Source organism: Cavia porcellus, unplaced genomic scaffold, assembly GCF_034190915.1.
Source record: "Cavia porcellus strain 051 isolate PalLab524CR breed Dunkin Hartley unplaced genomic scaffold, mCavPor4.1 scaffold_30, whole genome shotgun sequence".
In the NCBI taxonomy this organism is placed as follows: Eukaryota; Metazoa; Chordata; class Mammalia; order Rodentia; family Caviidae; genus Cavia; species Cavia porcellus.
Window position 1 is genome coordinate 32,069,921 of NW_026947513.1, and position 24,800 is coordinate 32,094,720.

The window sequence follows — 24,800 nt, forward strand, 5'->3', positions numbered from 1 at the left end:
TAAAAGGGAAGTCACTCAATAAAACTGAAAAGTATTCCAATTATCTAGACTAGAGCATATTAATCAGAGCATATTAATCTCAGTAACAAAAAGTTCTCTACTGCTTCTGCTAATTTTCTTCTCCACATTTTATCTACAGACAAAAGAGAAAGGTACTTGCACAGCCCCTTTGTCTCTCAGTGAATCCATGTCAGATAGTTTATTCCCCCTTTTGCATTCCTCTTGCCTAGTCCTATCACACTGTGAATTCCTCTGGGGTAGCAGTCATGCCTGAATCTCCAGTACACTTGTGTGGAATAAATGAATCACCTGCCCTGAAATCAGCCACAGTGGAATCATTGATATCTGTCAGATTTAAGCACCATCTAGTAAGATGTTGGTTCTGATTCAGTGGATCTGGAGTCAGAAAATCTAAATTTTCTTTAAAAAGCCAAAAAAAAAAAAAAAAAAAAAAAAAAAAAAAAAACATCTCCCGATGGCCAAGCAAGAAGTTCACATCAGCCACGGTTCCAGATCTTAGTTACATGGCAGAATAATCTGAGAAAGTTCTAAAAGTATTGATGTCTAAGTCCCCACCCCCAAGATTCTGATCTAAATTCTCCAAATTTTGTATTACGAGGATACAGAATTAACAGAGCTTGACATAGGCAGAAAAGAGAGTATTTAACCCACTTCCTTCTTCAATGAATTTCTGCAAATACCAGAATAAATCCGGCCCGCAAAAGAACACACAGCACAGAACTCCATGCAACTCTGTCTCCGCCCGATAGGCGCCCCGCCCGAGCCTCATTTCCGCACTCCCCTCACGCCTCCTCACGCCCTCTGCGGCGCCACGCCCCTCCACGTCTATTGGTCGTTCCTTTTTCCCACCTCCTCTCCTTCCTGCTACACCAGATCAACTTCCGGCGTGGCGTTGGTCACGTGTCCGGATGTGGGAAGTGGTGGGGAAACTGTCGCTTCCGTTTTACCGTTTAATTGAGGGATACGTCCTAGTGGAGGTGGCTGTCCCGCCCCCATCGCGTCTGAGTCTTGGAGGACCCGCCTCGGCATCGCCGGGCTCGGTCCAGCATTGCGGTAAGCTTTCGGCCCGTGCTCCCAGGTGACAGTGGACTGGCGAGCGCCAGAGTTTAAGGCTGCACCTGGTTCTGCTGCTTGCTCACGCGGCGGGGCGGACAAGCCCACTTTCCCTTCCCTCCCTGTCTGGGTAAAGTCTGTGGCAGCATCCTCCCTCCCTTGTCGCCCTGGAGCATAAAAGAATGTGGAGCCAGGAAGGCAACCCGTTTACGCTCCTCTGCCGTTTCGCCCATTGGATCCAGATTTCATTTGTTTCCAGAAGCTCAAATCATATGCTCTTCCGCTCGGACTGAGAGAAGGGGGCGTGACAGTACTTTCCCCTTTGTTCAAATCAACCTGTTATTCTATATCTCTTAAGTGTGTTTCCCTGTCTCGGTGTAGTTTCAGTGACCAACTATTTGTTACGCGGTGTGAAGGCCCAATTGAGTTTAAGGAAACAGTAATCAGTGTAGAGGGATGGTGCTGGTTAACTGCCTCCAGAGGTGGTCAAATGTGGATTCCTAGTCCTGGAAAATAACCTTCATACTATAAAGTACCATACCTTCAATCATGGAGTGATTATTAAACCCTTAGAATATAATGCCATGGTAGCGCAAGTCTCCATGTTTCCATGAACATGACTAATGTTCACCTGAAACAGAGGCTGGTACTTAATTTACTAGACTTAAATATTTGTTGAATAAAGAATGGTCACGAACTGCTCTAACTTCTACCTAACTTACCTCTTGTTTTGCACTCAGTCTTTGCATCCCCAGCACCATCACCGCGGTGACTGAACCCAGGGCCTTTGTACTGAGCTACATTTCCAGGTCCTTTTTGGTTTTGCTATTTTTAGGCCAGACTGGGCTTGAACTTGACAGTCCTGCCTCAGCCTCCTAACGTGCTAGTACTGCAAGTATTAGTCGTTGCTATTGACCAAAGAAGAACATTCGTAAACGTTGGCCACTATTATTTATTTGACCAGTTTTTACTGTTCTTTCGGGTAACCTTAGGTGTTTTTTTATGTAGCTACTGTAAAGACAACACTGTGATAGAACATCTCAGACCCTTCTGAATCTTTCTCTTTTAAACAGGCTCCTGAGCTCATGAATCACACAGTAAGTGCTAAATTGTTTAGTAAATCTAGTAAGTACTATAGAAATTCAGAAATGAGATTTTTTGGATTAAGGTCTTTATTGAATAAATTTCATATAAACCATGAAATGTAATTATGGTTTGGATAAGGATGCATAGAAAAGGGCCTAAGCAGAGATTGAAGATCCCAAATGAACAAAGTGCGTTGAGTGGAATATTTGCATTGAGAACATTAGGAAAATGTTGAAAGAGAGTGTATTGTGATGAAAATTACATTTCAAGATTTTTTTTTAAGGATTGTAACTTTTTACAAAGAGAGAACCAAGTGCGGTTGCATGAAGTTACTAAGAACCTTGGTTAGTGTGTTGGGCATGGAAAAAGAATTTGTGTGTAAATGAAGAGTAATCCCAGAATGCATTAGCAAATTTCATGTCAGCAATGGAGGAGGGAATGAAGTATGGCAGATTTTGTGCATGGAGATTAGCTTTCAGATGTGGAAGTTAGAAAGGGACTCTTACAGAGCTCTAGCTGTTACATTATTTAGTGTAATTTTTACTTAAGTTGAGTATACCACAAATGTGTACCATTTCGCTAAATTCTAGGAATATAAAGATAAATAAAAAGTGATTCTTTTCTAGAAAGAATTTCTTTTAGTGGAGGAGAAATGTAACTTGCTAGAAAATACAGTTCATTAGTGCCGTGATCAAAAGAGAGGGAAAATGTTAAAAGATATAGAAAAGGAATTATTCTAGAGAAGGGGGCTATTGCAGAGAAGATGAGACATTTTAGCAGAATCTTGAGGGATGAGTTGGATTTCCCAGGGAGAAAAGAATTCTAGAAAAAAGAAATTGCAAGAATAAAACCCTGGAAGTAAAAAGTAAACCGTGTGACTCAAGCATACAATGGAATAGAACTTTTAACGTAATGTGTAGATCCTAGAACATGTTTTGTAATAGAATGGAGATGAGAATGGGTGAATATGGAGAGATGGAAAAGAAAGCAATTGAGAACAATTCTAATTCATGATTTGTGTATTCGCTACCGGGTGGTATTTAACCTGCTGTTAAAGAGTAGTAGTGAGGGGGCTGGGGATTTAGCTCAGCGGCCTAAGCGCCTGCCTTGCAAGCAGGCAGTCATGAGTTCGATCCCTGGTACCGATAAAAAGGAAAAAGACAAAAAAAAAAAACCAAAAAAAAGAGTAGTAGGGAGGAGGCTGACGGGAGTTGAAAACTGAGTTGAGGTCTGAGACAGAGACATCAAAGATCTGCAACAATAATAATCAGATATGAGGAAAGGAATTGGCAGAGGAAGTGTTTTAAATGCTGAGCAGCCTCAAAATGCCAGTTTGGGCTGGATTTAGATGGTTGTAATGCATGCACAGAATACGGATATGTGATTTTTTAAAAACTTATGAAAAACAAACTCATAACAAAATAAAGAGAATAACGATAGTTGATTGTGTATCATTGTCTTTAAAATACTCAGAGTACAAGATCTAAACGCAAAACGAAGACTTTTAAAGTGGTTTGTAGCCTTAGAGAAGTGACAGAGTTTATGGAGATTGATGAAGCAGTATAAACTGGCCTTAAATGGTAAAACTTTCTGTAGGGAAATGAGCATCCTGTAGGCTATTTTGGAAAAGAGGTTAAACTGGGAGAGCGACAGGGGCAGAGACAGCAGGGAGCAGGGGGATGCCGAAGAGTACAGACTGAGAGAAGGATGCAAGTGGGAAGATAGGATTTTTTGGGAAACAATTTTTGGAGTTGATGCAGAAATGAAGGTTTCATAGATTGTGTGAATTATAGAAGAGACCTAGTTTACAGAGCTGTCATTGTGCTATCAAAATGCATTGTAAATTATTTATGTCAAACTTGTATTTCTTACTTACCTGTTTAGAGAAATGGTATTGGTAAAAATTAATGCTTAGGCAGACTTATGTGTATGAAATAATACACATTTGTGTCAGGAAATAGTAATATATACACAAATATGTATATGAAAGATAAAATTGGAAAGTTTAAACATGTAACTGAAGTTCATGCTTGAAAAAAGATGCTAAAATAGATATGAAAAATATAAGTGGAAACCTATTTTTATAACAGCTTTATTGAGATACAATTCACTTATAAAAATTGACCTTTTCAATGTCATTTGTTACTTTTAGTGTATTCTTAAGTTTGTACTTCATGTCACAATCTAACTCAGACATTTTCATCAACCTGAAAAGAAGCTCCATACATCATATGCAGACAACTACTAATTCTTTTTAAAAATATTTATTTGTTTGCAGCACTCAGGCCTTTGCACTGAACTGTAACCCCAGCCCTTTTTTATTTTGAAACAGGATCTTGCTGTAGTGATTTAAGTTGTCTAGGCTGAGTTTGAATTTGCAATCCTCCTGCCTCAGCCTCCTAGAGTGCTAGGATTATAAGGGGTGCACCACTACAGCCAGCTCTAGACATTTCTTATGCATGGACTCATAGTATGCAGCCTTTTGTTTTTGGCTTCTTCATATAACATGCTTTCAAGATTCCTCAGTGTCATAGTATAGTTTTATTCCTTTTTACAGCCAAATAATATTCTGGTATATAAATATGCCAGATTTTGTTTAACTGCTTATCTGTTAATAGACATTTGAGTTGACTCCATTTCTGACTTTGTAAATATGGTTGACCTTACACATCCATATGTTCTGTAGCCACAGATTCAACCAACCAGGTCAAAAATATTTGAGAAAAAAATTACATTTATGCTGAACATGTACAGACTTTTTTCCTTGACATTATCCTCTAAACAATACCATATAACAGCTACTTCTGTAGCACTTGCATTCTATTAGTGTAATAATCTAGACATTATTTGAAGTGCAAAGGTTGTTTGTACATGCTCTACTTTTTCAGAGAGGTTCTTGAGTGCTAGTGGATTTTGATATCTGTGGGGGTCCTGGAACAAGTCCCAGCAAATGTGGAGATCATTCTCATGCTGCTGGAAACATTCATGAGCAGCAAGGTTTTGTGTAAAGACATCTAAGGTTTCTGGGTGTGGAATTGCTGGAGTATGTGGTAACTCTAGTTTTCACTTTTTGAAGACCTGCAAAATGTTTTTCAAATTAGCTACATTTTACAATCCCAGTAACAATTATGAGTTTCATTTTTTCCAGATCCTCAACAACACTTGTAATGGTTTGTCCTTTTTTAGGCATCTTAGAGAGTAGAAAATAGTATTATCTCACAGTGGTTTTATTTGCATTTTCCTAGTGATTATTTATGTTGATCATCATTTCATGTACTTGTTGGCTATTTGTACATTTTCTTTGGAGAAATATCTTCAGATCTTTTTTTCATTTTGGGTTGTCTTTTTATTATTGAGTTTCAATTGTTTTATATAAGAAACTAAAGATTGAGTATGGATCTTAAAATTTTTTCTCTAAATCATCTTTATTTGTGTGCAATATATTACTTGATGTGCACTTCCAAAAGTTTTACATTTGATCCAGCGGATGCTGAGGTTTTATTTCCAAACTTACAGCTTCATATTTTTACAATGCAAATGTATTCAGTGTTAAAACTTTTTTCTATGCTTATTAACCAGATCTTTTTTGAATTACAAATGGAAGAGTATATGTGAAATGTTTGTGAGGATGAGCTCAATATCTATGCTTTGCATTTTTTTCAGCTAGGAAAAGATGACAGCAATCAAGCATGCATTACAAAGAGATATTTTTACACCAAATGATGAACGCCTGCTGAGCATTGTGAATGTCTGCAAAGCAGGAAAAAAGAAAAAGAACTGTTTTTTGTGTGCCACAGGTGGGTATTTAATAAGAAAGAGTTTTCTATTTTAAAGAGAATAAAACCAAACAAACAGGATAAAACCAATCAAAACAAAACAAAGCGATATAGGACTTCAACCAAAACAAAATAACAGGAAATCAGCAATGGCTGCCATAATATATCTTGTTATCTTCAGAGTAGCTACCACCATCAGACATAATAAAATCAAACAATGAAAAAAATACAGAACTTCAAAATAAGATAATAGGAAATTAACAGTGGCTACCACAGTGCCTTTTATCTTTGAAATAGCGGTCCAGAGCATCAGACATAGGCATGTAAAATTAACCAAACAATATGAGAACACAGTTGTTTCTTTACTTGAGTTATCTTTTCAGATATGTCAGGTGTGTGACTCCCAATTTATACTATGGCTGTGTCTTCTAAACTTACTCTGTGTGGGCTAGAGATCTGAGACTGTATTTTGCTCTTCATCTTGACATTTTCCTGTGTTCCTCTGAATCAGTCCATTGCTGTGTCCTGGGTGTTTCTGACATTGGCTGTCTGGTCCTCATTGGAGTGGATTGGACTATATACCACGGTTCCTCCCTCCAATCCAGGGTTCCTGGAGTGACGGAGAGGCATGGGTCGGTGGTTCACCAATGTTCCTCCAGTACTGGTGGGGTCTCAGGGCGTGGCAGCTTCTTGGGGCCCAACTGGGCTCACAAGACCTCTCCAGGCCGCTGGTGCATAGCCTCGGGCATGGCAAGAAAGTATTTTTGATGTTCTTTATTCATTAAGGGATATTTCCTCCTTTAAAAAAGTACTCTCGTGTTGATAATTGGACAAATTGTTGATCCAAAAAGTTAATTTTTTAATTGCTTTTACTAGTGAATGGTTATACAGTAACATATATACAAGATGTAAATAGCAGTCCTGTGGAGAGCACAGTGTGCTTACCGCTCAGCACTTGAAGTCCCCTTTGTGTTCTGCCTTCACCTTTTCCTCCATTGAGTGGTGACTGGTTTCTGAATTTTAGTTTGTTGTTTTCTTGCTTTTCTTTATCACATTATCCTATATACCAGTAATTTCAAACAATATGTTGTTTAGTTTTGCAAGTCTTTGAACTTTGTATAAATTGAATTATAATGCAGGTATTTTTTTCAAATTATTGTTATGTTCATATGTTAGATCTTGGGTTTTGTACAGCCATAATCTTTCATATTTACTGTACTCTACTGTATTACTGTGCCATAGCTCACATGCCCTTTCTACCTGTGATGAATATTAGATTTGTTTCTAGGTTTTCCTATTCAGACAGCACTGCTATGAACATGTTTGTTCTTATCTCCTAGTACACATCAGGAAGAACTTTTTTAGGATACTTAGATGTATCATAGGTATTTAAATAACCACTTCTGCTCTCGTACTGAATTAGTTGCAAAATTAATTCTAGTTTTCATTCTCATGAGTAGTATATATATTCTGGACTCTACATCCTAATCAACAGTTTGGATTAATGTTAATTGTTGCCAGTCTGGTGGAAGTGAAATAGTATCTCTATACTATTATTGTGGTTTTAAGTTGGATTTTCCTAATTATGACATTAAGCATTTTTTCATGACTTTATTAGCTATTTAGTCCTTGTTTATGAAGTTTATCCACTTGAGTTTTTGCTCTTTTTTTCACTGATTTATACAAATTCTTTATTGGTTGTATGTATCCCAATTTGTAGCTTTTCTTTTCATATTTTATGATGGCTTTTAATGAAGTTTACAATTTTAAGTAAGGAAAATGAATGAGTCTGATCTTCTGTGTCTTTCCCTTCTTGACTCTTATCTATGATCTCCTCCTCAGATCTCTTTTATGTGGTCAACAAAATACACTTCTGTTGTGATATAAGAGTTTGCAAATTTGCTTTTTGCATTTTAGTTTTTAATTCACCATGTCTGCAGTTGTAGTTTACATGTGTAAATTGTTTCCAAGTATTCTTTTTTTCTGTGTTTCTTTTTGTTTTAGTTTTACTTTGATTTTTTTCTTTACTCTTTATCTAAATTTTAGAATCAAGTTCCAGAGTTTTTGGGATTTTAATTAGAATTATTTGGAACTTACAGTTCACTTTGGAAAGAACTTCCATTTTTTATGTTATTGGATGTTAATAACCACACAATGTAGGCCTTTATTTATCTAGGTCTTTTAAAATGACTTTGTATAAGTTTCATAGTTTTCTCTAAAGTCTTTGCATGTATGACATTGAATTTATTTTTCCTTAGTTTTCTATTGTTAGAAATAATAGTCCTTATTAGTATTAATACATTTTTAAAGCAATTTGTTAGATCAATGTGCAGTTAGTTTTTTTATGTGAGTATGAAACTTACTAAAGTTCCTTATTCCAATAATTTATCTTTAGACTCTGAAAGTAATGATACCTTCCTTTCTTTGTAGTCTTTATATCTTTCATTTTTCACTTATTTTTGTTACTTTGGCCTGCTAATTAGAACTATCAACATAGTCTTGATCTCAAAGGGAATGAGTTCATCTTTAAGTGTGAGTTTTTACTTAGGGTTTTTATAGCTGTCCTTTGTAATGTGAAGGAAATTTAGTTTGTTTTATTCTATTCCTGGCTTTTGTTTTTTTTTTAAGCTCAAGGATTCAAATCCAGGGTCTCTTGCATGTTAAACAAGCACTCTAGCACTGAGCTACATTCCCACCTAACCCTTTTACAGATCATGATTTGATTTAATATAGTCAGTTAAATCTAATCAAATACTTTTTATTAATAATTATGTATATAATAGTTATTGTATTATTTTCTCCTTTAGTTTGGTAGTGTAGTGAATAATTATGTTTGATTTTCATAAGTAGGCCTTGTAAATAGCCTTAGTTGTAATATAATATATCCCATAGATTATTATTTTATATCCTACTAAAAGAATCTATAATACTACGTTAATTTAAGATTTTATCCTGATTTCAGAGATTTTTAAATGTGTAAAAATAGATCTTGAATTTGATGAAATGAAGCATTTTTTTGTGAATACCCTTTGTTTACCAGAACAATATTTTGTTTTTAAGATTTTGCATTAGTGTTCATAATTGTGTGGTCGTAATTTTCTTCATATTTTAGTTGGCTTTATAATCAAAGTTTTAAAACAAAATAAATTGAGAAGTCCTCCCTCCCTTGTTCTGTGAATATGGAAATAGCTGTGTGTCTTTAGAATTACACATTCCTTGAAATCTTGGCAAAAATTATCAATAAAACTGGTGAACTCATTTTTTAAGGGATAGAGGATGAGAGATTTTTACTTTAATAGTTATCAACTTTCTATATTTTCTATTTTTGATTCAATTTGAGTATAATATATTTAAGAAAAGTTTCAGTAAAACCCACTTCTCAAATTATTGGCATTTATTCCAATGATTCTCCTTTTTGTTGTCAAAGTAATTTTTTAAACCAGAAATTAGAACATACTGTTTTCTTAAAACAGCACCCTATGCAGCTTGAGAAAAAGGCTCTTTGTGATCTGAATTCCCATTTCCTAGTAAATTTCATTTCCATCCACCTTATTGCTTGTACTGTCCAGGTTGAGCTGCTTACTGTTACTCTTTGAAATTACATTATACTGTATTCTTTTAGCTTCTCTGGCTTTACATATCAACCCTTCTTTAGATTTTACTTCCTGCTTTTCCTTTGAAACTGGCCTGAGGCTTTGCTTTTCAAGGCATCTATCTTTGACCTGTAGTCTGGTTAAATGCTTTATTTAGAATTCTGTGCATTCTTCAGTTCACTTGTTACAAAATATTACATGTTTTAATGTGTTCTAGACACCTAAAACTCTGGTAATGAATGAATGGAGAATGAAGGCATCATATTTCTAATGAAGGTCTGTGTTTTCCTCAACAGTAACAACGGAACGCCCTGTGCAGGTGAAGGTGGTCAAAGTCAAGAAATCTGATAAAGGAGATTTCTACAAAAGGCAGATTGCTTGGGCTCTTCGAGACCTTGCTGTGGTAGATGCCAAAGATGCTATCAAAGTATGTTTTTCATAGTTCTTTGACTTGTATTCAAAAAACGTGTTACATGTTCTAACAGGATCTAAACTTGTTTTGTGGGGCTGGTCTAACAACTTAACTGGGAATTAGTCTAAAAGGTATTATTTAACCTTTTACCTCCTCACCATCACTATAGTATACCATATATGTTTATTCATTGTTTTTGCTTTTTTTTAAAAGCTCTGATTTTTTTTTTTTTTTTTGTGCACAGGCTACGTACACTAGAGAAAAATAACTTTGACTATAAGTATTTTTTTATATGTAGAATCAGTAAATTAGTGTGGATTTGAAAGTGTTGTATTACATTAGTTGTTGTTTTCTTTTAATCTTCATGTTTTGGTAAAATTCTGTCCCACATACATAACCGAAGTGAGCCTTCCCTAGTCCTCACTGGTTAATGTAGAATTACCAGCTGTGTAACCAAGCTAGCCATTGGAGCCCATGACTTGGATGACTGTGGTTCAAGTAAAGGAAGTGATATAGGACTATACATCTTAAGGTTGAAATACTAAGATTTATAAGGATATAAATCTTATACAAAATCAGTGCTCAAAAATCAATAGCATTTCTATATACTAACAAAATTACGGAGAGAGATATAAGAGAAGCCACACCGTTCACACTAGCATCCAAAAAAATGAAATACTTAGGAATTAATCTCACAAAAGAAATAAAAGATCTGTATAGGGAAAATTATAATACCCTGAAAAAAGAAATTGAAGATGATCTCAGAAAATGGAAGGACATCCCTTGTTCATGGATTGAGAGAACAAATATTGTGAAAATGGTCATTCTTCCAAAATTGTTATACAGATTTGATGCAATCCCAATGAAAATACTATCAACGTAACTCATAGATCTAGGGAAATCACTTCTAAAATTCATCTGGAACCAGAAGAGACCTAGAATAGCAAAGGCAATTCTAAGCAGCAAAGGCAAGGCAGGAGCATCATAATCCCTGACTTGAAATTATACTACAACATGGTATTGGAATAAAAACAGATCTGAAGATCAGTGGAATAGATTAGAGGATACAACCACAACTACCAACACACTCAACCACCTTATCTTTGATAAAGGGGCCAAACATGTTCACTGGAAGAACAACAGTCTCTTTAATAAGTGGTGCTGGAAAAACTGGCTCTCCATATGCTGAAAACTAAAACTAGACCCATACCTATCACCATAGGTCTAACTAAAATCTAAATGGATCGAAGATCTGAATATTAAAACAGAAACACTAAATCTGTTAGAAGACAAATAAGGTAAAAATCTTGAAGACACAGCGGTAGGTAGAGAATTCATGAACAGGAATCAAACCACACAGGAAGTACTTCCTAGAATCAATAGCTGGGATCACGTCTTATTAAAAAGTTTCTGCATGTCAAAAGAAATCTCCAGCAGAGTGAAAAGAAAACCCACAAACTGGGAAAAAATCTTAGTGAACTGCCTATCAGACAAAGGACTTCTGTGTAAAACATATAAAGAATTTTAAAAAATCAGACCCTGAAATTCAAAGACCTAATTCCAAAAATGGGCATCTGAGATGAATACACACTTCTCAGATGCAGAAATACAAATGGCAAATAAATGCATGAAAAGATGTTCATCATCATTAGTCATTAGAGAAATGCAAATTAAAAACACACTGAGATTCCATCTCACTCCTGAAAGAATGGCCAGGATCAAGAAAACTATCAACAACAAATGCTGGAGAGGGTGTGGGGAAAAGGAACTCTCCTGCACTGTTGGTGGGGGTGTAGACTGGTGCAACCACTGTGGAGATCAGTCAGGAGATTCCTCAAAAATCTGGGATTGGAAGTTCCCATTTGACCCAGCTATTCTACTTCTAGGTGTATTTCCAGAAGAACTGAAAGCATCATACCCCAGTGATATATGTGCACTTATGTTTATAGCAGCACAGTTTGTAATAGCCAGATCTTGGAAACAACCTAAGTGTCCATCAACTGAGAAATGGATAAAAAAGTTGTGGTATTTTTATACAATGGAGTACTACTCAGCTATAAAGAATGATCACAGTGAGATATTTACTAATAAATGGGTGCAACTTGAAACCATACTCATAAGTGAAATAAATCAAACTCACATATATAAATACTGTATAGTCTCCCTAGTGTAAGAAATGGTAAGTGTACAAAAGTTTATGGTAATCATGATTCCCTATTACATTGTTTGAAGCCTTATAATGATCGCATTCATTAGTTGGAATGGGTTTATCCTGGTATGTTTGATTTTTTTATCTGTGATGGTATGAACAGCTATTTTGAAGAAAACGAGTCCTTATAATAGCCAGTGCTGATATAATATCATTTTACTCTGAAGTCCTAAGATGCTTTTGCTCTTCTGTTTCCATTGGCTCTATCATGTTGTATCTTATTGTTGTATCTTACTGGATTGTATTATGTGTGATAGTATAAACAAATTTTCTATGGAAAATGAGATAACATAGTAGCCATTGTTTGTTTTCTGTTATTTGGTTCAGAATGCCCTGTAATACTCTCATTCTCTAGAGTGGTTTTATACTATTTTGTTATGTTTGATACTATTGTACATGAAGTTATGCTCAACTATTTCAAAGAAAGAGACTTAGTTACTGTTAATTACCAGTTGTCTTCTGGTGAAATACTGTGTTGCTTACATTGTTCTGTTCTGATCTGCTTTGTTATGTCCTGTTTTGTCTTAATCTCTTTAAAATAAAAATAAAAAAGAATATAAATCTTATCCCTTATCCCTAAAACAACAAACTCTGAGGAAGTTGAGTAATACAAAAATTATTTTAAAGGATCACTTGTATTACTAGCAATTCGAGGGTTTTTATAGCAATACTGTATTTTCAAAGAGATCAGTAGAAATTCTCTGACTGTCATGACGTAGGTGTCACCACGGCCCTTCCTCACATTCTTCCTCTCCAGTCAGACCCCTCATGTTCCATTAGGGAATACTTTGCACCCCATCCACTGTGCCATTGATGGTACTATTTAGTAGTTGATGGTAACTACAAGTGTGCTTCCATTTAGCTCTGTAAGTTTCATACATGTATTTAAAAGACACAAAGAAGCAATACATTTTGTAAAGCTATCTGGGAAAGTAAAATTCTGGTTTTACTTTTACCTTGCATTAATCTCTGAGGTCAAAAAGCCAAACAAAATGACAAGTAGTTGAGTCAGGTGAGAAAAAGAAACAAAAACAATTTTAGGCAAGTCCTGTCTACGTCATTCAGATTTTGTCCAAATGCAGAAATAACCTCTTTTTTTTTTTTTTTAAAGCATTTTAGGTAAACTAAGCCTGCACTTTATCCTTAAGAAGCACTGAATTTTTAGAATAACAAGGGAACAGTTTGACAAGTGCTGGGAAAGGGGCTTGGTGAGCCTGTTGGAGAGAAGAGCAGAATGAGTTTTTTAAGACTTCAGGAAATTCTGTTACTACAGGGGAAAGATCAGGAGTAGGGACTTTCATGGTAGGCTTCTGTGTAAGACAGAAATGTTTTAGAAATGCTCCTTGATTAAAAAGCCTTTTCTCTCTGCTAGTTTTTCACTTCCATGATCCTGTTAGTGTGCATAATTCACTAACCCTGCCAAATGCTTATTTGAATGCTCTCTCAAAGCTGACGCCTCTGCTGATTTGCTTAATGGATTTTTGTTTCACTTTATGTAGGCACGTTGTTGTGTGTACACTATATATGGATATAAAACATAAAATTTTTATACATAGCCCAACATTAGCCATTTAGTATCACACATTGATTTGTGTGAATGTTGCCACTAGAGCACTCAGATGCTTTTATGGCCTTATGGGAAGTATTCCCAGGGAAGAGATCATTTCCCATCAAGTTTCATGTTAGTTGCCAGTATTCTTAAATTTTTTGATAAGTAATAATGTAATTACTTTTCCATTATAAATGCAAGTTTTTAATTTTTTGATACTTAATTGTTTATTAAGCTATGAATTGAACTAATTATTAGTAGTTCCATGTTACTATTATTTGGTGGTTATAACAAAGGTGAAATCCTGATCCCTAAAATATGCCTTTTACAAATCATTTTAAAGTGAAAGGCTCATATAACTTCCCTTGCTTTAAAAGTCTCTGTACTCGCATTTTGTTCACCCTAAATAGTGCTTTAAATGATGAAATAGATTATTCCTCTAGCTTGTAGAACATTTATCTATTGTCTTTCTACCTTATAGAGGACTTTAAGTGTATTTTTTAATTTCTTGGAAGTGAAGAAAAATACATATTCATATATTTTCATTTTCATGTAATGATTAATTCTACAGTCAAGAAAGAAATATTAGCTCATTGCAGAATTACTGCAGGGACAGGGAGAATGCGTGATTTAATTCTCTCAAATTGGTTCAGGTTCTTTGTCACTTGAAAGTACGTTAAGGCCTACCAGCATTTTTGGCTTTTCAGACACATGTAATCATTCTGTATTTTCAAAATAGAAAATAGTTTGTTATAAAACAGGAGCACCTCGTACTTTGCACCTCACTGTTCTTCAGAAGTACACCAGAGTGTGGATTGTGGGGTTTTTTAATCATATATTGTATTAGAAGATTCATTCTGTATCACGAAGTTAGTGTCAAGTCATGTGTATCATTTATTTGATTTTGGTTCTGGGAGTTAAGCCTAGGGCCTCACTCATACTAACAAGCACTCAGCCTCCTAGCTACATGTCCAACCCAGTAATATTTTGTCAAAGAAAAGGTAGAACTCTAAACCTTTATGGGCAGTTAAGAAGAAAAATTAGGTCCTTATCAAAACTGAAGAACACAGTCATCTTACTGACAAGGATTCTTCAGCCGTGCAGCCGCTAACTGTATAACCTGTACGTGACCTGAAGGGGCACCGGAGCAAACAACGCCTTATAATTTTTCATCCCACTTCTTTTGAATACTCAACAAGTTTTTGCTATAAATTGAATTTTCTGAGCCCTTCTCTTCAAGTGACCTGACTTTGCTTACCATCTTTTCCCTACCAACAACTTAAATTCCTTTTCTAATAAAGGTTTTACTTTATTAATGGAAGAGATATGATAAAAAAATAACCTCTGTATTTTTATTTCAGGAAAATCCTGAATTTGACTTACATTTTGAAAAAATATATAAATGGGTTGCTAGCAGCACTGCTGAAAAGAATGCATTTATCTCATGCATTTGGAAATTGAATCAGCGGTATCTCCGGAAGAAAATTGATTTTGTCAATGTTAGCTCACAGCTATTGGAAGGTAAAGTGAGAATGTATGTGTAAAATCAAGTATATCTTTTAGGTAAATATGTAGTTTGACTTTATTCAAAGTAATTAGAGTGCTGAACTACCATAAGTCATAAATTTTAAAATAATTTTTCCTATTGAAGAAATGTTGCTTGACTTTGTAGGATATTGATACATTAAATCCGTAAATCACTTGCAGATGTGCTGATTAGAGCTAAGTACTGTTAATATTTTGGTAGATATTCTTCTAGGCTTTTTTCTACACATATTTAAATACTTCTTAAAAAATAAAGTTACATTCCATTTCTAACCACACTTTTTCATATAATGAGTGTATCATGAACATTTTTCACGTTAAACACCCAGCATTGTTTTTAATAGCACCATAGGATCCATTGTATGGATGTACCACAGTTTATTTAACTAATTATTTAATTTTCCAATCTTTCCTTATTTATTTATTTAGTACCTGAAGATCAAACCTCGGGCCTCACACACGCTGGGTAAACCTATCACTGAAGTACACCCCCAGGCCCCAGTCTTTGCTTATTTTAAACAGCTCTGTAGTATGAGTGTCCTTGTAACAGTATGTTTATGCAGAGTATAGGTATGAAGTCAGGCTACCTGGTCAAATTCTGACTTTGCTATCTACTGTATGACTCCCATAATTTCCTAATCTCTATTTTAGTTTTCTTTTTCTCAGAAACAAATAATAATAGTATTACCTTATAAAGCTGTGGTAAGGATTCAGTTTCTTAGTTTTGCAAGATAAAAATTCCGTTAATTATTGAAAATGTACAGTGAGGTTTTTATACTTCAGAAATTGATTTCTTAAAGTCATAAACATAAGGAATTAGTTCCAAATGCATCATGAATACAGTTTGTATTTTTGTCTCAAAGAAAGCAGTTGATATAACAGGACTATGCAGGAAAAACACTTTGTACTGTCTTAAGTTATACATTAAAGAGAAAAGTTACATTTGTCCTAAATTGTAGATTAGCATTTAAAATAGAAACTTTTGTTCTTCAGAAAGGTTGGAACTCCGAAATTGCTGTTATGTAACAATTTTAATGCTTAGATTGAAGCAGAGTATCAACCTAGTCATTGCCTGTATTTCTGTTTGGTTTCCCTGCTCCTTTTTCTGGTTAGCCCCTTGATGGTAGTATTCTTCTTAGCACTTAACTGGTGACCCTGCTGTGGTTTTAGGTTTGGTGCTCTGAACTAGCAGAAGCACGTCACATCTGTCAGACCCTGTGTTGCTCCTCAGCAGGTATGGGCTGTGTGTAGGAGCCCAGGGTTGCCATCTCCCCAGCATTAGTCCCTGGGCCTTACCAGTTGAGTGTCATCTTCCAGAGAATGATCTTCCAGAAACTCACAGTAATTTTTTTGTGCCTTCAGGTATAGATTAATTTGCTCTGATGGTTTTTACTTTCTACCATTTCTGGAAAGAACTTCTCATGAGTCAATGATTAGTTAACAGTCTTCCTGTTCTGTTTTTAAGTACAATATTATGTGTCTCCAGGTGTTATCATCTGATGCTTTTTTTCTTTTTGATATGGGAATTAAACTCACAGCTTTGTGCTTGCCATGCAGGCACTGTGCTACTGAGCTATGTCCCCAGCCCCTGATGCGTATTTTAATTAGAACAGCGATAAAGAACAGCATACCCAATCTACTTCATTAAGAAATATTACCAAAGCAGAGTATGGATGTCTTATCTTTACCCCCCAATTTTTTTTTTAATTTTTCAGAGCATAAAACAAAAATATAGACATTTTTATAAGCATTAACTCAGATTGACATCTTTCTTAAGAATATTGAGAAGAAGAAGAAAAAAAAGGAATACTGAGAAGATCCATAAGGGTCTCATTTTGAAAATCACTTTATTAATAATTGTTGCTTTGGTTTGGTGTTCAGGGAATAGCTTTGTTAATGTCTCAAACTTGTTTTAATGGGCCTTGAAGTCACAGCCATTAATTCCCGTTTTTTAAAAAGTAAATGTCTTTACAATTTCAATAGGAAATGAAAAATTATTACTACATCCTTTTAAGGAGCTAAATAATCCATGTAAGACTGTTACAGTTGTTTACAGTAGCAGTGGCAATTTTGGTAGTATTTATCACTGACAGTTGAATAGTCAAGTTAAATAATTGAAGCTTCTCAGCAGAATACAGTTTTTAAGAGAGACATTTGTTAGTGGTTGAAGTAGGTTGAAGTTTTTTTCTGCCTTTTGTCATTCTTGTACTTGCAGCCAGAGTTTTAAACAACCTTTAACTTGAATCTTTAAAGTGGCAGCTTGAACCAGTATCTTACGTGTCTTTTTTCTTTGCTCAATCTTGTCCTTCCTAACAGTGTTTCAGGACTAATCGTTTGTGAGGGAGCATCCGGGTTAAGTTTTGGGCCTTGAGTGAAAATAACTGTACTAAATGCATGAGTCACATCTGACCTAAAAATAATCCCCAGGAAACGGTCTTGTTTCCCAGTTCTCCAAGAACTAGTCGGTACTGTTTCTTAAAAGACTAAGAGAAAATAGAAAAGTAAATATATTTTCCGTCTCTTTCAGAAAATAAAAATGAACCCTGAAAATTTAGTTTCTTAGGGATTTTGTTTCTCACTTTGTAGTTAATTTCAAACCTTAATTTCTATGAAGTTCAAATGAGATATGGGTAGTATTTTAAAATTTAAACCTGTTTGCTTTTCTACCCAGCTAATATTCTTTGCTTACTCTCCTCTGCTTTTTTCATACTTTTTACTCTCCAGAACTGCCTAAAGTTACAGAAGGTGCGTAACACCTTTTCTTCTTCTTCTATTCCATGTGTTTTTATTACGTGCCATTGTTATTAGTTGCATATTTTATGAAATTGTGTAAAGATAAATTTAGTACAAAATCCATGTGGTAGTAAAATTAAGTATCTACTGAGGCTTCCAAAGAACTGTTTCAGGATAGCGAAAACACATCTGAAGCTTTTGTCATGGTCATTTAAGATACTATTTATTTGAAATATCTTCTGTATGGTGTGATTTGGGTAGTCCCTGCCCTCTAGAGGCCATTTAGCATCACACTCTCCAGTTTAATATCTCCACAAAAATTGAGATGACCATATTCAAAAAAGGAAGAACTCGATGATGCCTGCCTATAATTCATATTTATATACTCTGGTCTCTAATTGCCAGGACAAAAACTTCAGTCTTCTGTTTTTCCTGGGATGTGACTAAATCTGCCTCATTTCTTACCACTCTTTAGAATAAATCCTTTGTTAGATTAAAATTAATTGTTGTTTGCTGTGGGTCAAATGAATGTATTTCCAGTTGTACTGAATATAAATGTTGATTTTCATGTAAAAATACTGAATACTAAAAGCATGCAGTGTTTGTGATTTAAATTATGTCCCAAGTCAGTCTATGAATATCTGTAACTTTATTTAGAGTTATAAAATAATATCTTAGCTGTTAAAAATTAAGTCTTTCATCTCTCCTAACCCTACCTGTATATCAGATGCCTGCATGCTGCCTGTATTATCTCAAAAAATAGACTGAAACATTTATCCAGAAAGCACTTTAAATTTTGTCCTCTTGGTCTTTAGTTATTAAGTTATAAAAAAGATCACTCACATTTTTATCATTTTAAGCCACCGTGCTGCTGTGGCTGCTCGTGTTAGAGTTAGTAAGGCAGCTTCTGTAGCATATCTTTACTGTGTTGATGCATATGAAGTTTTTAAATAAAAATTAGAAAAATTCAGTTACTACTTGTAATGTCCAAAATAGATTGTGGATTATAGATGTATTTTTCATTTCAATTAAAATTTATCTGAAAGGGAACACATAGTCAAAGATCAAAAGCCACAAAAATCCTAACAGGGCGTACCAGTGGAAAGGAAATTGTTTTCATGTATATTGAATTCACTGTCATTTTATTAGAGTAACAGCAGCCTCAGATAGGAAAAACATATATGGATTAGTTCCTTGGGTACCTATGCTTTGTTTATGTATTTTAATTGAATTGTGTTTGGGGAAATTGAGACTAGAGTTAACACTTATAAACCAGTATATTAAACACATGCCTTTTAGTACTTTTTAGGACTTTATTTCATTAAAGTGTGTAGTTCTTTATAAAAAATAAGGTTTGACTTTTTTAAATATATTTTACATCGTTCTTCCTTGTTTTGCAGCCTATAAATTTGACCTATTATAACTAAGCTTCTTAGCTCTAAATACTGTGCTATTGTTCTTCCTACTTTATTGACTATTTTGAATTTTTACCTCCTTTAAGAATCTGTTCCAAGTGGAGAAAATCAGAGTGTGACAGGTGGTGATGAAGAATCGGTAGATGAGTACCAAGAGTTAAATGCAAGAGAAGAGCAAGATATTGAAATAATGATGGAAGGCTGTGAGTATGCGATCTCTAATGCTGAGGCCTTTGCAGAGAAGTTATCCCGAGAGCTGCAGGTGCTGGACGGGGTAAGACTTTCTTGTAATCTATGAATAAGTGATGTACAGCAGATTGAGAAGGCGATGCTCACATTTTAGTGCCTCAGCACCTCAGCCTTTAGTATGATTATTGCTGTCTTTAGAAGCACATTACTAGTGCCATCAGTCAAGCCAGTTGGCTGAGATTGTAGATTTTGGAAGGTTCTTGATATGAAATGATGGAAGAAAAAGGTAAACAACCAACAGCCATCATAGGGATTCCTTCCCCAAGACTTTAAACTATCTCAAAATAGTTCACTGCCAAAAAATCCTTTTCTTAGTGGTTTGGGGGAAAAAATAGTACAAATTAAAATGAGATAAATGAGACTGAAACAAATGAGTGCTTTAAAAGGGAGCAGAGTGAGTGTGAAATCAGGAGAGCCAAGGAAGAAATGATCTCAGACTTGCCCACTGGAATGTTTTTAAATAGAACCTTTTAATTTGTGTGCACAGTTTCAGAGTCTGTAGTCTAAGTGCACTGCGCCACTTATGTGAGAATAATCTAAAACAAATCATTTGGGGTTTTTTTGTTTTGTTTGGCTTTCAGAAAAAGTAGCATTGAAGTAATCCTTCATAGAATAAGGAACATTTGAAGAACTTAAAAAGTTTGAGTGCATTATATATGCAAGGTAGAAGTCATGCCATCTTACTCAGGTGTAGAGAGATTCCATGAATAATACACACTTACAAGTTCACAAAACTCACCGAAAGCAAAGGATAGAAGAGATTTCAAGATGTTAAAGTGGAAATTTTCCTGGGCAGACTCAAACCCTAGCTTTGTTAATCAATACACGTGAATGGGTCTTCACCCTGCTGACCTTAAGAGTTGGGCTGCACTTGACAGTGGAGTTATTTTAACAGGTATAACTATTAGTCCATTGTACAGGATATTCTTTTCTTATCCAAGTTTTTCATCATCCCATGTTACTTGCCTTATGGCTTAGAGATTTATATATTTTTCTAATTAATAAATCATCATGTTATTCCTCAAAGGACTAATATCTAGAATATAGAAAGAACTCAAAAAATTCAACCCTCCCCCCAAATTTAAACACTCAATCCAAAAGTAGGCATCTGTAATGAATAGACACTTCTCAGATGAATTACAAATGGCAAATAAATATATGAAAAATTGTTCAGTATCACTGGCCATTCAAGTGATGCAAATTAAAACAGTGGTGAAGTTCCGTCTCACTCCAGAAAGAATGGCTATTATCAAGAAATCAGCCAGTAACAAATGCGGGCAGGGATATGAGGACAAAGGAACCCTTCTCCACTATTAGTGGGAATGTAGACTGGTGCTACCACTGTGGAAATCAGCATAAAGAATCCTCAAAAAACTAAAACTAGAGGTTCAGTTTGACCCAACTATTCCCCTTCTTAGTATCTTCCAAAAGAATTAAAAGCATCATAGCATAGTGGTATATGCACACCCGTGTTTATAGAGGCACAGTTTATAATAGCTAAATCTTGGAAATAGCCCACATGCCCATCAACTAATGCATGGATAAAGAAGATAGGGGTTTTTTTACACAATGGAATACTACCCTGTCATGAAGAAGGATACGCTCGAGACATTTCTAGCTAATTGAATGCACCTCAAAACCGTATTTAAATACCACGTTGTTTCTATAGTGTGAGAAGTCAAAAGTGTAAATAAGGACCAGAATGTATAGTAGATACTGGGAAATGAGAAGAAAATGTTCAAATGAGAAGGGGAACAGGAAGGAAGGAGGGGGAAAAGAAGGAAGGGACAAGAAAAGCAATGCAATGAAAAAATGGAAACAAAGTTTTTATAAATAGAGGAAGAGGGTTGAAAGAAGGGGAGGGGAATGGGAAAAAAGCAGCAAGATATGTCACATGCAGGTGCAAGTTCTCTGTGATGAATATTTTATGTATATCTAAAATGTACCAATAAAAAATAAATCATCGTGTTACTTTATAAGGTAATTCTAGATTTGACATCTTTCTTATTTCAGAGAATTTAAAATCAATAGCCAAAACATTTAGAAAATAGTGATTAGGGGATGGTGGTTTATAACTCTGTTGTTTGGGGAAAGAAGCAAAGTATTATAGTTGCAAGTGAAAGAGAAAAGAAAAATGATGATGGGGTTCCGTTGTCCGTATGTTCTTCCTCTTCCAGTAGTATTTCAGTTACAGATTCTCATGCCCTCAGACACAGGTGTAACAGTGCTGCCTTCTGAGCTAGAATATTATATAGGTTAGTAGGCTTTTACTTAGGGTTTCACATAGATGGTAATGAGTGTAAAACAGTTCTATGGTGGTAGAAGAAACCTTAGAGATGATCGGCATAGTGCCCTTAAATTTGCAGAAATGACGGTGTAGCTTTACTGATGACTCACTCTGGGGCAGAATTCTGCTTGTACAACCGGTGGAAATATAGACGACTAATGAATGGTCCCTGGCCTTGGTGTAGATACAGTGTAGCTTGGTGAAATGTGGTGTAAAAAGTGAAACAGGCTGGGGATTTAGCTCAGCGGCCCAAACGACTGCCTGGCAAATGTGGGGTCATGAATTCAGTCCCTGGTACTCAAAAAAAAAAAAAAAATGAAGCAAAATGATAAACTAAGGTAAGTGTTATATGTCAGTTTTTGTTAGTTTGTTTTCAAAAAGGTTTAGTAGCATTTCATTTTTATATGTCTTTTGCACATTGAAATAACGTGAAGTGGTTTTTTGGTCTGTCACTTTGTAGGCCAACATCCAGTCAATCATGGCCTCTGAAAAACAAGTGAACATCCTGATGAAGCTACTGGATGAGGCGCTAAAGGAGGTGGATCAGATTGAATTAAAACTGAGCAGTTATGAGGAAATGCTCCAAAGCGTGAAAGAGCAAATGGATCAGATCTCTGAAAGCAACCACCTAATCCATCTTAGTAACACTAATAATGTGAAACTCCTGTCAGAGATAGAGTTCCTTGTCGTAAGTATTTTTATAAGTAATGCAGTGGTCCTTATTTGGTCCTTATTTACACTTTTGCAATATGTAAAACCTATTTATAACATTTTCTAATTTCCAAGTTAGATTTAAAATAATTTCAAAGATCTAGTGACAGAATCGAGTAGCATCTTACCTGTAAACATCCCCAGATTACATGTGCAAGTGGTGTATTTACATATTTCAGAACCACATGGACTTGGCCAAAGGCCATATAAAGGCCCTTCAGCAAGGCGATCTCACTTCTTCCCATGGCATCGAGGCCTGCACCAATGCTGCTGATGCCCTTCTGCAGTGCATGAATGTAGCTCTTCGACCAGGTATGTTCACCGAGGCTAATAAAACCTGACCAAGAATTGAGATTAAAACTTTATGTAAAGATTTTTTGACAAGAAATAACATGGGCCAGCTGGTTACATTCTTAGCTCCTTAAATAAGTTTGACTTATTTTCTACTTCCTTTCTATTGATACTGTTTTTTAATTTCAATTCCTTCTGATTGACCACCAGTGACTCTGACTGACCCCTAGTATTTCTTTACTTCTGTCCACAAAACATAGATGCTTTGGTTAGACAAGAGAACAGATGCCTTTTGTAGACCATGCTTCTCAAACTTGAGTGTATATCAGGATCACATAGAGGGTTTACTAAAACTGATAACCAAGCCGCATCCCCCCACCTGCCTTGTTTAATCAGTACATTAAGGAAATCTCTTTATCATTAATAAGTCAGTCAAGAAATGTTCTGATTTCAGGCCATGACATGCTTCTGGCGGTCAAGCAGCAACAGAAACAATTCAGTGAATTACGAGAACTGTTTGCCAAGAGACTAGCCAATCACCTCAACAATGTTTTTGTTCAGCAGGTAACTTTACTTTATTAAAATCGGAGCGTTTCTGTAGCTTCCTCATATTACCTTGAACTTAAATTCCTACAAATCTTTAAAGTGTTCAGTTGGTGTTAAAATATGTTTTTCTCACATTTATTTGGTTTTAAGATTTTGAAGTACATGTTTTTTGCTCAAAAAGAAAACTGTGATCCTTTAAATCAAATAAAGGTCCATGTTTATTAATTACACATACCATATAAACATTCTTATTTACAAAAGTCCAAACTTACTATGTTTACTGTTGAACTTGTTTTCTTTTTCAGTATTTTGAGGTGGGAACCAGGACTTAATTCATGTTTCATTGACACTGTAGTTATATATGTAGTATACATATGAAAAACTGAATAACTCAACTGTAAATTTAAGTTGACTTAATAGTCATATAAATGTTTTGCCTTCCTTTCAGTATGGAGAGGGAAAATTCAGGGTGTATCAATAGTATATTAATAATATCAAATACCTTATAGTAGGTACTTTAATGGCTGGTATAATAAACTAATTTTCTTATGTTTTTGTCTCTTATGTTATTTGGATTACTGAGTAGAAGAACTGGGGAGTAATGTTATTCATCAAGAAAAGCTGTCTGAAAACGTTATTTGATGTCACTTGCACTTTGCAGTATCTGAAACGGTTGTCTTTACTGTTTTATTTCCAATCAGTTTACTCAGGCCCTCCTTCGGCTCTATAACAGGTCCTACTTTCTTTCGGTTCCTGTGAGTACATCAAATTTGGCTCCAGCTTCTTTGATTTTTTTTTCTCTATGAAGTTTGCTAAATTTAGCAGAATCTTTATGGCTTACAGCATAACTTACTGATCAAAGTTTCCTTAACCATATTTGCAGCAGTTTTTTAATGTCTTAAAGCAGGATTAATTATGACCAAGGCACTACTGCTTCGGCTTGCCTTTCTTCCTGTGGTTCTTTGACTCGCTCATTTTCTTAAGTAGTTGTTTATTTGCCAGGTGATTGAGATTCATATTAGACATGGGCTTGAGATAAATGAGAGGCTGTTCCTGCCCAAGTAACTCATAAGCTAGAGAGGAGAGATAGACAGATGTAGTCAGGAAGGACAGATGTTATGCTAATGATACTGGGGGAGCATAAGGGAGGCCCACCTAACCACAAGCATGGGAAAGTCAGCCGGGCAGACCCCTCCACATGCCACGTGGTCTGAAAGTGCAAGAAGAAAATATATTTAAAACCCACATCCAACACTAATTCACATTTTCCTTAACATCATTATTTCAGTAACATCTATTGCTAAATGATGCTTTAGTTTTAAAA

At 35.3% G+C, this 24,800-nt stretch overlaps 1 protein-coding gene across 7 annotated transcripts in view; it reads left to right on the forward strand.

Moving 5' to 3' along the window:
- The first annotated feature begins 905 nt into the window (after window positions 1-905).
- Window positions 906-24,800, forward strand: part of Exoc1 (exocyst complex component 1) — a 59,236-nt gene continuing 35,341 nt past the window's right edge. For 2 of the 7 annotated variants that reach the window (XM_013154445.3, XM_013154447.3), the window contains exons 1-10: window positions 906-1,074; window positions 5,824-5,957; window positions 9,826-9,956; window positions 15,061-15,220; window positions 17,969-17,989; window positions 19,479-19,666; window positions 22,389-22,616; window positions 22,819-22,951; window positions 23,385-23,494; window positions 24,178-24,231. In XM_013154445.3, coding sequence (XP_013009899.2) covers window positions 5,834-5,957; window positions 9,826-9,956; window positions 15,061-15,220; window positions 17,969-17,989; window positions 19,479-19,666; window positions 22,389-22,616; window positions 22,819-22,951; window positions 23,385-23,494; window positions 24,178-24,231 — 1,149 coding nt within the window. In that variant the 5' untranslated portion in view covers window positions 906-1,074; window positions 5,824-5,833. The remainder of the gene's footprint in view (window positions 1,075-5,823; window positions 5,958-9,825; window positions 9,957-15,060; window positions 15,221-17,968; window positions 17,990-19,478; window positions 19,667-22,388; window positions 22,617-22,818; window positions 22,952-23,384; window positions 23,495-24,177; window positions 24,232-24,800) is intronic. The other 5 variants (XM_003471675.5, XM_005004507.4, XM_003471673.5 and 2 more) reach the window with 3 other exon arrangements.